Source organism: Oncorhynchus gorbuscha, linkage group LG19, assembly GCF_021184085.1.
Source record: "Oncorhynchus gorbuscha isolate QuinsamMale2020 ecotype Even-year linkage group LG19, OgorEven_v1.0, whole genome shotgun sequence".
Lineage (NCBI taxonomy): Eukaryota > Metazoa > Chordata > Actinopteri > Salmoniformes > Salmonidae > Oncorhynchus > Oncorhynchus gorbuscha.
In genome coordinates this window covers 10,434,491-10,450,098 of record NC_060191.1, presented here as the reverse complement: position 1 = coordinate 10,450,098, position 15,608 = coordinate 10,434,491, and the positions used below count along the sequence as shown (strand labels likewise).

The window sequence follows — 15,608 nt, the reverse complement described above, 5'->3', positions numbered from 1 at the left end:
AGGAAGCTGTCAAACCATACAGTCGTTGTGTCAAACCTTGAACACGTTGTAGCCTATTTTTCACAATGGCGCCATCGTGCGTTGAAATGACCCAAAAGGAAAGGAAGTACATCAATGACATCATATCCCTCAATATTGGTAAGCTTTTCTCACCTTGGAGGTGTCAAAGCAATATTACTATATGTGTGGACAGGATAAGATTAGATCAATCAGAGGTAGACTGAGCTACACAATGTACAAAACCCCTGAGTGTCTGGCTTTTAATAAAAGTGATTCATTAATTTGAATTGAAATTAGAATGGTGAAGAAACATTTCAGGTATCTCTCTAGAACATGAAGTCATACAATACATTATATTTGACACACTTTATTCATACAAATACAGAAATACAATTGCTATAAGCTACCGTAACTCCAACATTATCACCAAGAAAGAACCCTTAACGGCAAATATGTTTGATGTTATACATAAAAAGGCAATGGAATTCAGAAGCAAAAGGTAATCACACACAGACATATACATACTGGATTTACAAAGGGAAAGGATTCTAAATTAAAATTGATATGACAAACTCACATCAAGAATTCTTATTTTTTGTATTAGAACATGGAGGTGTGTCTTTAAAAACATATCACATAAGAATTTTGTAGCTCAGTTGGTAGAGCATGGTGTTTGTAACGCCAGGATAGTGGGTTCGATCCCCGGGACCACCCATACGTAGAATGTATGCACACATGACTGTAAGTCGCTTTGGATAAAAGCGTCTGCTAAATGGCATATATTATTATTATTATATTATTAATTTATGGTTATTATTTCAATGTATAATATTTGGTTCCATATCAGAAATGGTTTAGGATATTCAGAGCTACACGTGTATAGAATTTGGCAAACCTTGTTTGATATTTAAATTGTAATGGACACCATGGCACCAATGTTTGTAATGGAATGTTTGGGGCCAAGATGGAGGACAGTTTGCAAGCCAGACTTGGTTTGTATAACAGGTTGACGTTTATTGTTGTGTCTTGTCCTAGAGGCAGAACTGAGCGATTTCCTCATAGGCCTGCTGCAAAGTCAAATTGGACTTATTGTAAAAATTCATGAAAACAAAAATGAATTTAAATTTAGGGTTAGCCATTAGCTAGGGTTAGCAGTGTGGTTAGGGTTAGGATTAAAATCAGATTTTATGACTTTGTGGCTGTGCCAGCTAGTGACCACTGGAGAGCAGAGCTGCCTCCAGAACAAGATTCATGACGGAAAACGCTAACCTGCATCTTTATACCTATGGCTCTGGTCTAGATATCTGCCCTCTTCTCTCAATAATACAGCTCCTGGTCCCACCAACCTGTGAGAGGGGAATGGAAATAATCAGAATTAGGGCGGACTACTGCAAGGAATGGATGGATAAATGGATGGATGGGTAGGTGAATGGATGGATAGATGGATGATAAATAGATGGATGGATGGATGGATGGATAGGTGAATGGATGGATAGATGGATGATAAATAGATGGATAGATGGATGGATGGGGAGGTGAATGGATGGATAGATGGATGGATGGATGGGTAGGTGAATGGATGGACAAGACAGAAGCAAGCAAGGCTACTTACTTCCTGGATGTCTTCTGACCCCCAGCTTTCTGATCTCGTCATAGACAAAGATTAGAATTCCGTATGGGATTGGAACAAACCACCATTGGCCCCTGTAAGGGGGAGTTACACGCATGAACAAACCAACATGAAAGCAATCAAAACAATGACAGAGAAGATGAATCGATGATCATTCAAGTCAAACAGAGTTTAACAGTACCTAATGGGCATGAAGTTGAAAATGTTTGGCATCCCTGGGCAGTAGCACAGCAGGTTACCCAGTAACAGCTGGAAGACGATGGCACTCACTAGCACCTTGTTCCTGCACACAAACAGAAAACACGGAGGATGGTCAAACAATGCTTTATTAGTCCCATCAAGATTGATACATCCTAAGTTATTTTGTTGGAAGCCTTCTCTGCCATTACGATGAACAATGCATAACATGGAGTATATGATTGTATGTAGGGAGTAAGAGACATTTGTTACATGCAGTCAACATCCACAGACCTAAAGAAGCCCTGCTGGAAGATGGACAGACGGCGAGTTTTCCTGATCAACACGTCAGCGATCTGGCAGATCTCGATACTGATGAAGAAGACAGTGTAGCAGGTGTACTGCTGATACAGACGCTGGGCGTATGTCTGCAGAACAGCGAAGACAGGAGATTTTCAATAGACATTTCCAGGAGTTACAGGTAAGTGAGGGCGCTGTAAAGCTACACGCACTCGTACAGTACTGGCCATAAGACACACACACACACAAATCCCCTCCTGGCCATATCTATCTTACAGTAAGCCACACACTCACCCACTCCTGGCCATATCTATCCTACAGTAAGCCACACACACTCAACCCCTCCTGGCCATATCTATCCTACAGTAAGCCACACACACTCACTCCTGGCCATATCTATCCTACAGTAAGCCACACACACTCACTCACTCCTCGCCATATCTATCTTACAGTAATCCACACACACACTCACTCACTCCTCGCCATATCTATCCCATACTAAGCCACACACACTCAACACACCTGGCCATATCTATCCCATACTAAGCCACACACACTCACCCACTCCTGGCCATATATATCCTACCTTAAGCCACACACACTCACCCACTCCTGGCCATAGCTGTCCTGCAGGTCCTGCAGATGGACGTTCTCCCAGTGGGACCTGAGCCCCACACACAGCAGAGGATACCAGCCTTCCTGGGCCATCGCTGTAAAGTAGTCTGTGAAACCAGCGAAAGACTGGATCGCTCCTGGATAAGGGGAGAGGGGGAGAGATAAATCAAAATAGAGGGAGGGAGGAGAAAATTGGACATGAAAAATGTACTAATAGACTATTTGTAGGTTATCACCTTGAATATTGGTCAATAAATCATTCAGCTTCAAGGATCAATTGGACTCAAAGGGCCGAGTGAAATAGAAAGGCCTTTTCCAGACATTTACATACTACAGGAGCAGACATGAACCCTCACCAATCTGGAAGTAGGAGTAGGCAGCCAGAGATTCGTTCACCAACCTATCCTTACGCGGGTTCCTGGGTTTCAGATGCATAATATCACTCTCTGCCTTCTCATAGGCCAGAGACACAGAGGGAAACTGTAGGATAGAAGAAGGATAATCGGCATCATTCTAGAATGGTCTTATAGTGCAGGGGGATGAGGGGTGAGGAAGAGGAGGAGACTCACAATGTCAGTGGCCAGCTCAATCATGAGGATGGTGATGCAGCCCAATGGCAGAGGAACACTGACAGTGATGTAGATGAGGTAGGGTGTGAGCTCCGGAATGTTCTTGGTCAGTGTGTACGCAATGGATTTCTTCAGGTTGTCAAAGATCAGACGACCTTGGTGTCAGATATGGTTGAAATCAATCCCTCAATATCAGTATTACTTAATAATATCATGAAGGCTTAACTTTGTGAAACCAAATATTGGTTCACAGGATACATTTCAATTGTAATCAGCCTGTTAAAATGTCTATTGTTGTGTTTTGCGATTTGCTAAGCCACTCTCACTCACCCTGCTCCACCCCTGTGACGATGGAGGCAAAGTTGTCATCCAGCAGAATCATGTCAGCTGCATTCTTAGCTGCATCGGAGCCAGCTATGCCCATGGCAATACCAATGTCTGCCTTTTTCAACGCAGGGGAGTCGTTCACCCCATCGCCTGTCACAGCCACAATGGAGCCCTTAGTGAGAGAGAACGTGTGAGAATGAGACAGAAAGAGAGGGGGGGGGAGAGGGTTTGAGAGAGATAACATGACAAAAAAGAAGGGAGCTCACCAGGCGCTGACAGCTCTCCACGATGATGAGTTTCTGCTGGGGGGAGGTGCGGGCGAACACCATTTCAGGGTGACTCCTCAACGCTTCGTCCAGCTCTTCACTGCTCATGTCCTTCAGCTGACCACCACTGATCACACAGGCACGGGCATCACTGAAGACCACATAGAATAGATTAGAATATGATAGAATAGAATATACATGTCTAATCCACTTACTTGATATACAAACTCTGTATAAATAGTCAAATCTGTCACGGGAGATTCATCAACCACAGTGAGAGTCAGAATCCTAACCCTGCCAGACTGTGTTGGTGTTGGAGAACAAGACCCACCTCCTGTTGACCTGCTCCACTGGAATGCGTTTCCTGGTAGCAATGTCCTCTACTGTCTCACTGCCCTCTGTGATGATGCCAACGTTAGCAGCGATGGCTCTGGCCGTGATCGGGTGGTCTCCCGTCACCATGACTACCTAAGGGAGTTCACAGTGGAATGAGTTGATATAGGTTGACGTGAGACTGTGATGGCCTGTTACCTTGAATAAGCTACAGTGCCTTGCGAAAGTATTCCCCCTGGGTATTTTTTCTATTTTTTTGCCTTACAACCTGGAATTAAAATATATTTTTGGGGGGTTTGTAGAGCCACCTTTGCAGCAATTACAGCTGCAAGTCTCTTGGTATACGTCTCTATAAGCTTGGCACATCTAGCCACTGGGATTTTTGCCCATTCTTCAAGGCTAAACTGTTCCAGCTCCTTCAAGTTGGATAGGTTCCTGTTGGTGTACAGCAATCTTTAAGTCATACCACAGATTCTCAATTGGATTGAGGTCTGTGCTTTGACTAGGCCATTTCAAGACATTTAAATGTTTCCTCTTAAATCACTCAGGTGTTGCTTGCTTTAGCAGTATGCTTAGGGTCATTGTCCTGCTGGAAGGCGAACCTCCGTCCCAGTCTCAAATCTCTGAAAGACTTAAACAGGTTTCCCTCAAGAATTTCCCTTTATTTGGCGCCATCCATCATTCCTTCAATTATGACTAGTTCCCCAGTCCCTGCCGATGAAAAACATCCCCACAGCATGATGCTGCCACCACCATGCTTCACTGTGGGGATGGTGTTCTCGGGGTGATGAGAGTAGTTGGGTTTGTGCCAGACATACTGTTTTCCTTGATGACCAAAACACTACATTTTTGTCTCATCTGACGAGAGTACCTTCTTCCATATGTTTGGGGAGTCTCCCACATGCCTCCTGGCGAACACCAAAAGTGTTTCCTTATTTTTCTCTTTAAGCAATGGCTTTTTTCTGGCCACTCTTCCGTAAATCCCAGCTCTGTGGAGTATACGGCTTAAAGTGATACTCCAGATACTCCGCTGTGCAGCTTTGCAGCTCCTTCAAGGTTATCATTGGTCTGCTTGTTGCCTCTCTGTTAATGGCCTCCTGCCTGGTCTGTGAGTTTTGGTGGGCGGTCCTCTCTTGGCAGGTGTGTTGAGGTGCCATATTCTTTCCATTTTTTAGTAATGGTTTTAATAATGATGCTCCGTGGGATGTTCAAAGTTTCAGATATTTTTTTATAACCCAACCCTGATCTGTACTTCTCCACAACTTTGTCCCTGAACTGTTTGGAGCGCTCCTTGGTCTTCATGGTGCCGCTTGCTTGGTGGTGCCCCTTGTTTAGTGGTGTTGCAGACTCTGGGGCCTTTCAGAACAGGTGTATCTATACTGAGATTATGTGACAGATCATGTGACACTTAGATTGCATACAGGTGGACTTTATTTAATAATTATGTGACTTCTGAAGGTGATTGGTTGCACCAGATCTTATTCAGGGGCTTCATAGTAAAGGGGGTGAATAAATATGCACGCACCACTTTTCTGTTTTTGTTTTTTGTTTTTTTGAAACAAGTATTTTTTTTCATTTCACTTCACCAATTTGGACTATTTTGTGTATGTCCATTACATGAAATCCAAATAAAAATCTATTTAAATTACAGGTTGTAATGCAACAAAATAGGAAAAATGCCAAGGGTGGTAATACTTTTGCAAGGCACTGTACGTTCTAACTCTCTCTCTCCATTTTTCTATTTCTGTCTTTCTCCTTTGCCCGAACTCTCCCCCATTTTACCCACGTACCCTTATTCCAGCCGTGCGGCACTTCATGACAGCGTCAGGCACAGTGGCGCGGGGCGGGTCGATCATGGAGATGAGTCCAGCGAAACACAAACCAGACGTGGTGAAGTTCATCTCATCAGAGTCAAACTTGTAACCACGAGGGAACTCATTCTCATTTAGATAGATGTTACAGAAACCTGGAGATAAATGTTTGGACAGATTGGAGGGGTTAGTGGATATTTATGGGACCAAAGAAGATATACCATTTTCTCCATGATAGCTTATAAAGCTTCTGTGGTACTATCTTGTATTTTCACATTTTCTAGATGTGACTTTTCTCCCCTCATCCTCTCTTGTAGTCAATTGATCCTGTTGCTTTTCTCTCTTGGCTTGTTCCTTCAACCTTCGTGCATGGTTTCATATAGCCTTGTACGGTCCCTTACCAGTGTTGGGGAAGCTACTCTGAAAATATTGTTTACCAAGCTACAAAATAATACAAGTTAAGCTACACTAAAGCCACCATAAAAAACGGTTTACTTAACTAAAGTTACTTAGAAAATAATTAATGTTGTGATGACCTCTTTGTGATAAATGATCATATCTAAATCTGAAATGTCATAGAATACAAATTGCAAGAACAGTTCACTTTGCAGTCAGATGTTAACAGAATGTGTTATTTAACCTATTAAACACAAAACATTTGGCAGGTCTGATGCTGAAAAAGAAAGGACATGTTTGCCTACTTCTCACATATTTTATTTTAGCCAAAAAAGTACGGAGTAGTTCCAGTAGTTAGCTACAAAGCTACATGGCCCAAAAAGTAACACTAAAAAAGTAGAACTACTGAAAACACTTCCAAGATTTGAATATAGTTCAACTACCACCAAGTTACTGCAAAATGTAGTTCAATTACTAGTTGAATTACATGTAGTTCACTATTCCCAAACACTGTCCCTTACCCAGCACTCTCTCCCCCAGGCTCCCCAAGTCCATGTATGCGGTCTGGAAGGCCTCTCTCCACTGTTCATCCAGGGGCATCTCCTGGCCCCTGACCAGGATGGTGGAGCAGCGCTCCAAGATCCTCTCTGGTGCCCCCTTCATCACCAGCAGGTAGCGCAAGTCCATGGGGTCCTCCAACTCATGCACTGACAGCTACTCGCCACCGGGGGGAGACAGTACGATTCAAACACAAATAGCTCATTCTGGTCATGCCATTAAAGTATTTCTCATAGTCACATGATACACCTATACAACATATGGTAGATTATATAAACTGACTTGAGAAATCAGATCAGAAAATCAGGCCTCTTACCTGGAACTTGTTGGTGGAGTTGAATGGTACTTCAACAACTTTTTTGAATCGCTCCCTGTATACCATCATATTCCCTATGGCCAGCTCAGTGAACTTCAGCAGAGCCGTCTCTGAGGCGTCGCCCACCACTATTCTCTGTTGCACATAGATGCATTGGAATAAAGGTAACTCATAAATCATATAGTTTTTCATTGATGCTGTGTCTGTGAATGAATGTGTCTGCCAATCTGTGTGTTGAGGTTAGTGTCTATCTGCTCACCCTAGGTATAGGCAGAGACTCCTGGTTGGGTTTGAAGATGGCCCGGTTACAGAGTCCTGCCACTCTTGCCAACGATCGCCATGTCTCGGATGATTGGTCAAAGCTCTGACCTGATTGGTCCTCTGTGGTGTCTGCGGCATGGATCACATTGTCGAACCACAGGTGGGCCACGGTCATCCTGTTCTGGGTCAGAGTGCCCGTCTTGTCAGAGCAGATGACCGAGGTGGAGCCCAGTGTCTCCACAGCCTCCAGGTTCTTCACCACACAGTTCTTTCTGGCCAGACGCTTGGCCGTCAGCGACAGACACACCTGGGGGAGAGAGAGGGAGATGGTTGATGAAAACTGCTAATAACCAACTTGATATAGGCCTAGACAGAACAGAGCCTCATTGTTGACTCACAGTGACAGTAGCCAGCAGCCCCTCGGGTACATAGGCCACCACGATGGCCATGAAGAAGATCATAGCCTCCAGGAAGGCATAGCCGATAAACATGGCCACCACGAAGAAGGTGAAGCCAAAGAAGATGGCCAGCCCAGCAATGATGTCAACAAAGTGCTCAATTTCTATGGCAATTGGCGTCTTCTCATTGCCTACGCCTGACGCCAAGCTGGCAATGCGGCCAATGATGGTGCGGTCACCCGTGTTGATTACCGTTCCTGTGGCCACTCCTGGTTGGTTGCCAAGAACAGGAAAGGGGATTTTAGATTACATTATGAGTATAATGTTGATGTTTTTGCAAATTTTTGTTTCTGTGTGAATCTTTTCTGAGTGTGATTGAATAAGGGGTGTGTCTGTCAAAGGAAGCTGGTGGTAGAATCAATGGAATGGTACCAATACTACCAAACACATGGAAGCAACATGCTTGACTCCGTTCCATTTACACCATTTCAGCCATTAAAATGAGCCCATCTTCCTATAGCTCCTCCCACCAACCACCTCTGGTGTCCTTCTGTAGTACCTTTCAGGCAGTGGTGGCAGTGTGTATGTGTAGGTGTGTGTTCATGTGTGTGTGTTTAGGTAGCACAGGAGGTTGGTGGCACCTTATTTGGGGAGGACGGGCTCATCGTCCGGAATAAATGGAATGGTGTCTAACTCATCAAACACATTGTTTCCATATGTTTGATGCAATTCCATTTACTCCATTCCAGCCATTATTGTGAGCCGTCCTCCCCTCAGCAGCCTCCGGTGATGTGTCTACCTTCCAGGCAGGTGGTGGAGAAGAAGGCGATGTTCTTGGTCTCTAGGGGGTTCTCGTGGGTACACTCCGGGGTTTTGCTCTGGGGCTCTGACTCTCCTGTCAGGGATGAGTTATCCACCTGGAGAGGATAAGAAGATCAAGGAAATGACAGGGGCGGCAGGGTAGCCTAGTGGTTAGAGCGTTGGACTAGTAACCGGAAGGTTGCAAGTTCAAATCCCCGAGCTGACAAGGTACAAATCTGTCGTTCTGCCCCTGAACAGGCAGTTAACCCACTGTTCCTAGGCCGTCATTGAAAATAAGAATTTGTTCTTAACTGACTTGCCTAGTAAAATAAAGGTAAAATAACATATGAAACCAACCAAGGTTCAAGCCTGGGTCTTCTGCATAACCTAACCCTAGCTTCATGTCCACACCCCGGGTCAACCGTAAACCTAACCCTAGCTTCATGTCCACATCCTGGATCAACCCTAATCCTAGCTTCAGCCCTAACTATAACCTTAACACTAATCCTAACCTGAATCCTAACTCAATGTTTACATTCCTGCTCAACCTGCATCAAAACCCTTAGCCATTACTTCTGGGTTGAAAGTGTGTTAGTGGTCTATAATGGGAACTGATGGCCTAGTGTACCTACCTTACAGCCCTGGGCAAAGATGATGCGGATGTCAGCAGGCACGCGGTCACCACCCTTGATCTCCACCAGGTCTCCCACCACCAGGTCCATGGCATTGATCTGGTTCTTCTGCCCGTCACGGATCACCAGGGCTTGCTAGAATGAGATAGATGTTTATACCAAATCCCTGTATTTCAATGATTGATTGATGGACTGACTGCCTTGCCTCAGTGCAGTAGTGAGTGGATTATGATCAGTCTTGATGAAAGGAATATATTTGTCATGAAATTAAACCATTTCTTACAATAACAAAATAACTGTTGTATGGGTATTTAGGGCCAGGAGTTTTTCCTGGTCTGTTTATAATCTATAATGTATTTCCCTAGTTATACTGTATTCTTTAGTTATAATGTATTTATTTAGTTATAATCTATTTCCTTAGTTATAATATATTCCTTAGTTATAATGTATTTCCTTAGTTATAATATATTCTTTAGTTATAATGCATTTCCTTAGTTATAATGTATTCTTTAGTTATAATATATTTCCATATCTTTACCTGTGGCACTAGATTTTTGAAGCTGGCGATGATGTTGGTGCTCTTAAACTCTTGGTAGTAACCGAAACAGCCAGTCACCACAACAACAGTGATCAGAGTGATGGCGAGGTACAGCTGTAGACCGGTGTGGTCACAGAGAAATAGTGATGAAACAAACAGTCACATTATATTCACTCTGTAATACATGTTGTATTTGTATGTATTCCCCTTCCTTCACATACAGTATTTTCTCCTTCAGCCTCCCAGTGTAACTTCAGCCTCTCCTTCAGTTCCAAGTGCAACTGTAGCCTCTCCTTCAGCCTTCCAGCATAACTTTAGCCTCTCTTTCAGCCTCCCAGTGAAACTTTAGGCTCTCCTTCACCCTCTCATTGTGACTTTAGCCTCTCCGTCACCCTCTCAATGTAACTAGCCTCTCCTTCACCCTCCCAGTGTAACCTTAGCCTCTCCTTCACCCTCTCATTGTAACTTTAGCCTCTCCTTCACCCTCTCAATGTAACTAGCCTCTCCTTCACCCTCCCAGTGTAATTTTAGCATCTACTTCACCCTCCCAATGTAACTTTAGCATCTATTTCACTATCCCAGTGTAACTTTAGCATCTACTTTACCCTCCCAATGTAACTTTAGCATCTATTTCACCATCCCAGTGTAACTTTAGCATCTACTTCACCCTCCCAATATAACTTTAGCATCTATTTCACTATCCCAGTGTAACTTTAGCATCTACTTTACCCTCCCAATGTATCTTTAGCATCTATTTCACCATCCCAGTGTAACTTTAGCATCTACTTCACCCTCCCAATATAACTTTAGCATCTCCTTCACCCTCCCAATGTAACTTTAGCATCTCCTTCACCCTCCCAATGTAACTTTAGCATCTCCTTCACCCTCCCAATGTAACTTTAGCATCTCCTTCACCCTCCCAGTGTAACATTAGCATCTCCTTCACCCTCCCAATGTAACTTTAGCATCTCCTTCACCCTCCCAGTGTAACTTTAGCATCTCCTTCACCCTCCCAATGTAACTTTAGCATCTTCTTCACCCTCCTAGTGTAACTTTAGCATCTCCTTCACCCTCCCAATGTAACTTTAGCATCTCCTTCACCCTCCCAGTGTAACTTTAGCATCTCCTTCACCCTCCCAATGTAACTTTAGCATCTCCTTCACCCTCCCAGTGTGACTTTAGCATCTCCTTCACCCTCCCAATGTAACTTTAGCATCTCCTTCACCCTCCCAGTGTAACTTTAGCATCTCCTTCACCCTCCCAGTGTAACTTTAGCATCTCCTTCACCCTCCCAATGTAACTTTAGCATCTACTTCACCCTCCCAATATAACTTTAGCATCTATTTCACTATCCCAGTGTAACTTTAGCATCTACTTTACCCTCCCAATGTAACTTTAGCATCTATTTCACCATCCCAGTGTAACTTTAGCATCTACTTCACCCTCCCAATATAACTTTAGCATCTCCTTCACCCTCCCAATGTAACTTTAGCATCTACTTCACCCTCCCAATGTAACTTTAGCATCTCCTTCACCCTCCCAGTGTAACTTTAGCATCTCCTTCACCCTCCCAGTGTAACTTTAGCATCTTTTTCACCCTCCCAGTCTAACATTAGCATCTATTTCACCATCCCAGTGTAACTTTAGCATCTCCTTCACCCTCCCAGTCTAACATTAGCATCTACTTCACCCTCCCAATGTAACTTTAGCATCTCCTTCACCCTCCCAGTGTAACTTTAGCATCTCCTTCACCCTCCCAGTGTAACTTTAGCATCTCCTTCACCCTCCCAATGTAACTTTAGCATCTACTTCACCCTCCCAATATAACTTTAGCATCTATTTCACTATCCCAGTGTAACTTTAGCATCTACTTTACCCTCCCAATGTAACTTTAGCATCTATTTCACCATCCCAGTGTAACTTTAGCATCTACTTCACCCTCCCAATATAACTTTAGCATCTCCTTCACCCTCCCAATGTAACTTTAGCATCTACTTCACCCTCCCAATGTAACTTTAGCATCTCCTTCACCCTCCCAGTGTAACTTTAGCATCTCCTTCACCCTCCCAGTGTAACTTTAGCATCTTTTTCACCCTCCCAGTCTAACATTAGCATCTATTTCACCATCCCAGTGTAACTTTAGCATCTCCTTCACCCTCCCAGTCTAACATTAGCATCTACTTCACCCTCCCAATGTAACTTTAGCATCTCCTTCACCCTCCCAGTGTAACTTTAGCATCTCCTTCACCCTCCCAATGTAACTTAAGCATCTCCTTCACCCTCCCAGTGTAACTTTAGCATCTCCTTCACCCTCCCAATGTAACTTTAGCATCTCCTTCACCCTCCCAGTGTAACATCAGCATCTCCTTCACCCTCCCAATGTAACTTTAGCATCTCCTTCACCCTCCCAGTGTAACTTTAGCATCTCCTTCACCCTCCCAATGTAACTTTAGCATCTTCTTCACCCTCCTAGTGTAACTTTAGCATCTCCTTCACCCTCCCAATGTAACTTTAGCATCTCCTTCACCCTCCCAGTGTAACTTTAGCATCTCCTTCACCCTCCCAGTCTAACATTAGCATCTACTTCACCCTCCCAATGTAACTTTAGCATCTCCTTCACCCTCCCAGTGTAACTTTAGCATCTCCTTCACCCTCCCAATGTAACTTTAGCATCTCCTTCACCCTCCCAGTCTAACATTAGCATCTACTTCACCCTCCCAATGTAACTTTAGCATCTCCTTCACCCTCCCAGTGTAACTTTAGCATCTCCTTCACCCTCCCAATGTAACTTTAGCATCTCCTTCACCCTCCCAGTGTAACTTTAGCATCTCCTTCACCCTCCCAATGTAACTTTAGCATCTCCTTCACCCTCCCAGTGTAACTTTAGCATCTCCTTCACCCTCCCAATGTAACTTTAGCATCTCCTTCACCCTCCCAGTGTAACATTAGCATCTCCTTCACCCTCCCAATGTAACTTTAGCATCTCCTTCACCCTCCCAGTGTAACTTTAGTCTCCTACTCCTACTCTACCTCTGCCTCCCACCTCTCTCCTCCCCCTCCTCCTCTCTCCTCCCTCTTTTTCTCTCCCCGCCCCATCCTCCTTACATCGTCAAAGCAGCCAAGGGTTCCCCTGGAGAACTCGATGCCGAAAGCAATGAAGCAGATGACGGCTGCCACCCACATCAGACACTGCAGCCCTCCGGCCAGCTGGCGGGCAAACTTGACGTACTCTGGGGTCCCTTTGGGGGGCAGCAGTTCATTGGGGCCGTCCCGCTCCAGAACCTCCGCGGCTTTGCTGGAGGTCAGGCCCTGAGGGGAGGGAAGGGGGAGGGTGGAGAGAGTGAGGAAGAGGGAGAGAGGGGCATTTATTCTATATTAGCAACAGTCTGTTTCATCAGACAGACAGACAGACAGACAGACAGACAGACAGACAGACAGACAGACAGACAGACAGACAGACAGACAGACAGACAGACAGACAGACAGACAGACAGACAGACAGACAGACAGACAGACAGACAGACAGACAGACAGACAGACAGACAGACAGACAGACAGACAGAAACCCCATGGTAGTTTAGTTACCTTGGTTACACTGGTGGTATACCTCATCTCTAGCTCTTCTATTGTGATCTCGTGGTCATCCTGTAAAGATTGACAGACTGTTAAAGTTGCAATGTATTTATGCTGCAATTCTGTCCCATTTAATTTAATTTGGCATATTCTCTCCAGCTCTCTCTCCTTCTGGTCTTCTGAATCACACTCACAATGTCCATCTCCTTCTTCATGCCCTCTAGCCTATCCTTTTTCTTTATCTTCTTCTTTTTCTTCATCTTGACGTCCACCTCTCCATTCATCTCAAACATGTCGTAAGAGTCCTGGAGACAAAGAGAAGACATCCTGTATCATCTTGCTAGGGGGTGAATATACAATATCCTTGATCATTGAAGGAAAATCTCATTTAATTCATGACAATTTGATCCTAGCTTTGATAAATCACATAAATGGGTCACCTACCCCTTTACTCATGGTGGAGGGCCTGCCCAAATCAATTGAAGTCCAACGCTCAGTGCTCTTTTCCCCCGAAATCTTGGAAGCGTCTTTATAGCCACTCTAGGGACTTTCCTCACAGTAAAATCCCCAACCTCCAGAGCAGGACCACACTGTTGGCGCAGCTTTATATACTACTGCACCACCTTCACCTTCTCTACCCGCCCCAAAATGGCAGTGTTATTTTAAGAGTAGCCAATGTCACCCCTATTAAGGTGAGTGGCAAAGCGTCCCCTACCCACTTTGGTGGCTCTTTCATATCAGTGCCAATGGCCTTGTGCGTAGGGCTTGTACCTGTCTTATCAGAATACACACGTTTCTACATTCCCTGATTAACTGTAAAGCTATCAAGAACGTCAATGCCATACCAAAGTCACATCTACTTCTTTCACTTGTGATAGGACAAATCTGTATTACATCAAGGGGGATTTTCTTCTCAACTCAGATACACATTAATTGACTGATACATTGACACTGAGACAATGACTGGTTCATCCCATGCAATGATTGGTACAGACATATAAGACATGAATTGAATGAAACACATCTAGTGAGAAGTAGATTCAAATGCCTTGTCTATACTATAGTTCATTATCTGCCCCCAGGAGGGCCTAACTTAAAGTATATATCAGTGTAAAAAAATGTAATTGTCAATTCAAATAAAATACAGCGGTATGGTCATGCCAGGCCTGTAAGAGTTTAGAAATGGAGACTGTTTTTCTACATTTCCTGTTCAGGGTTGTGTAAGAACCACTTATCAGTGAAAGAGTGTGTAAATACTTATTTGTGCCTCAGACTGCTGAAAGGTGTGATGGTGGCACACTCCACATTGGCGTCACTGCCGTGTCATCTGCCCTTATAAGGAAAAGATAGTTGAACATTAAAAGCAAATTGACACTCACAACCTCTTTTGTACTGCACCATGTTCCCATCACAAAGACACCAGTGGGCAGGAGATGAACTGACATAATGCTTTTATTACTGTTATTGAACTAAGTGTTAAGTGAAATAATGTTTATTCAACGGCAATATCCATTCAACAGTGAATTCTATCATCTGCCAATTTATCAATAATTTTCCATCATGTTTGTAAGACACATAGTGTAAGCACCCTGAACAGGTGGTTTTTATAACTAACCCAAGATAGACCAGAGCCTGTTGTTTCCAATGGGAGCAAATTAATCATTGGGGCAGAACAAGCAAGGAGGTGGGCAGAGCCAAGCATGAGCTAGTGAGATCCTATTGGCTCATTCTGGCATTTATTTGCATATTTCCCGTAGGGAATGCCTGCTCTGTGAAGTGTTGCCACCCGTAGCATTGAAGGCAAGGGAGACCAGCGAGCATTTGGCCTCCCTAGAAAAGTAGAAAAAATGTGTCAATCAGTGTTGAGCTAAACTGAGCGAGCTCAACTGTGAATGGTCCTGGCACACCAACAAAAAAATGTAATGGGAAGCCAGCTTGGATTTTGGCGTCACTCCTATCAAATCCCGTTGCGAGCATACGTCATTGTCAGAAAAATTTGAATGGTTGAATCTGGTTTTGTTGTTGTACTCCGGAGGCTAGCTAGCTAGCTAGCTAAAATGGACCCTTTCCTAAATTAGCCATTGATGGAGATAGGGATTTGGACTTG

The 15,608-nt window shown here is 44.0% G+C and overlaps 1 protein-coding gene across 1 annotated transcript; it reads right to left on the bottom strand.

The window, feature by feature from the left end:
- Positions 1-807: 807 nt before the first annotated feature.
- Positions 808-14,380, bottom strand: LOC124005106 (potassium-transporting ATPase alpha chain 1-like). Its single transcript, XM_046314042.1, has 23 exons — positions 13,946-14,380; positions 13,696-13,806; positions 13,514-13,573; positions 13,034-13,237; positions 9,929-10,042; positions 9,391-9,525; positions 8,757-8,874; positions 7,958-8,226; positions 7,558-7,866; positions 7,299-7,433; positions 6,946-7,138; positions 6,008-6,183; positions 4,216-4,352; positions 3,885-4,035; positions 3,622-3,790; positions 3,292-3,446; positions 3,079-3,202; positions 2,714-2,859; positions 2,102-2,235; positions 1,812-1,913; positions 1,613-1,704; positions 1,270-1,346; positions 808-1,067 (listed from the first exon to the last, which is right to left on the bottom strand). Exons 1-22 carry the CDS (start codon positions 13,955-13,957, stop codon positions 1,318-1,320), a joined length of 3,075 nt encoding a protein of 1,024 aa, XP_046169998.1. The 5' UTR covers positions 13,958-14,380; the 3' UTR covers positions 808-1,067; positions 1,270-1,317.
- Positions 14,381-15,608: the final 1,228 nt, after the last annotated feature.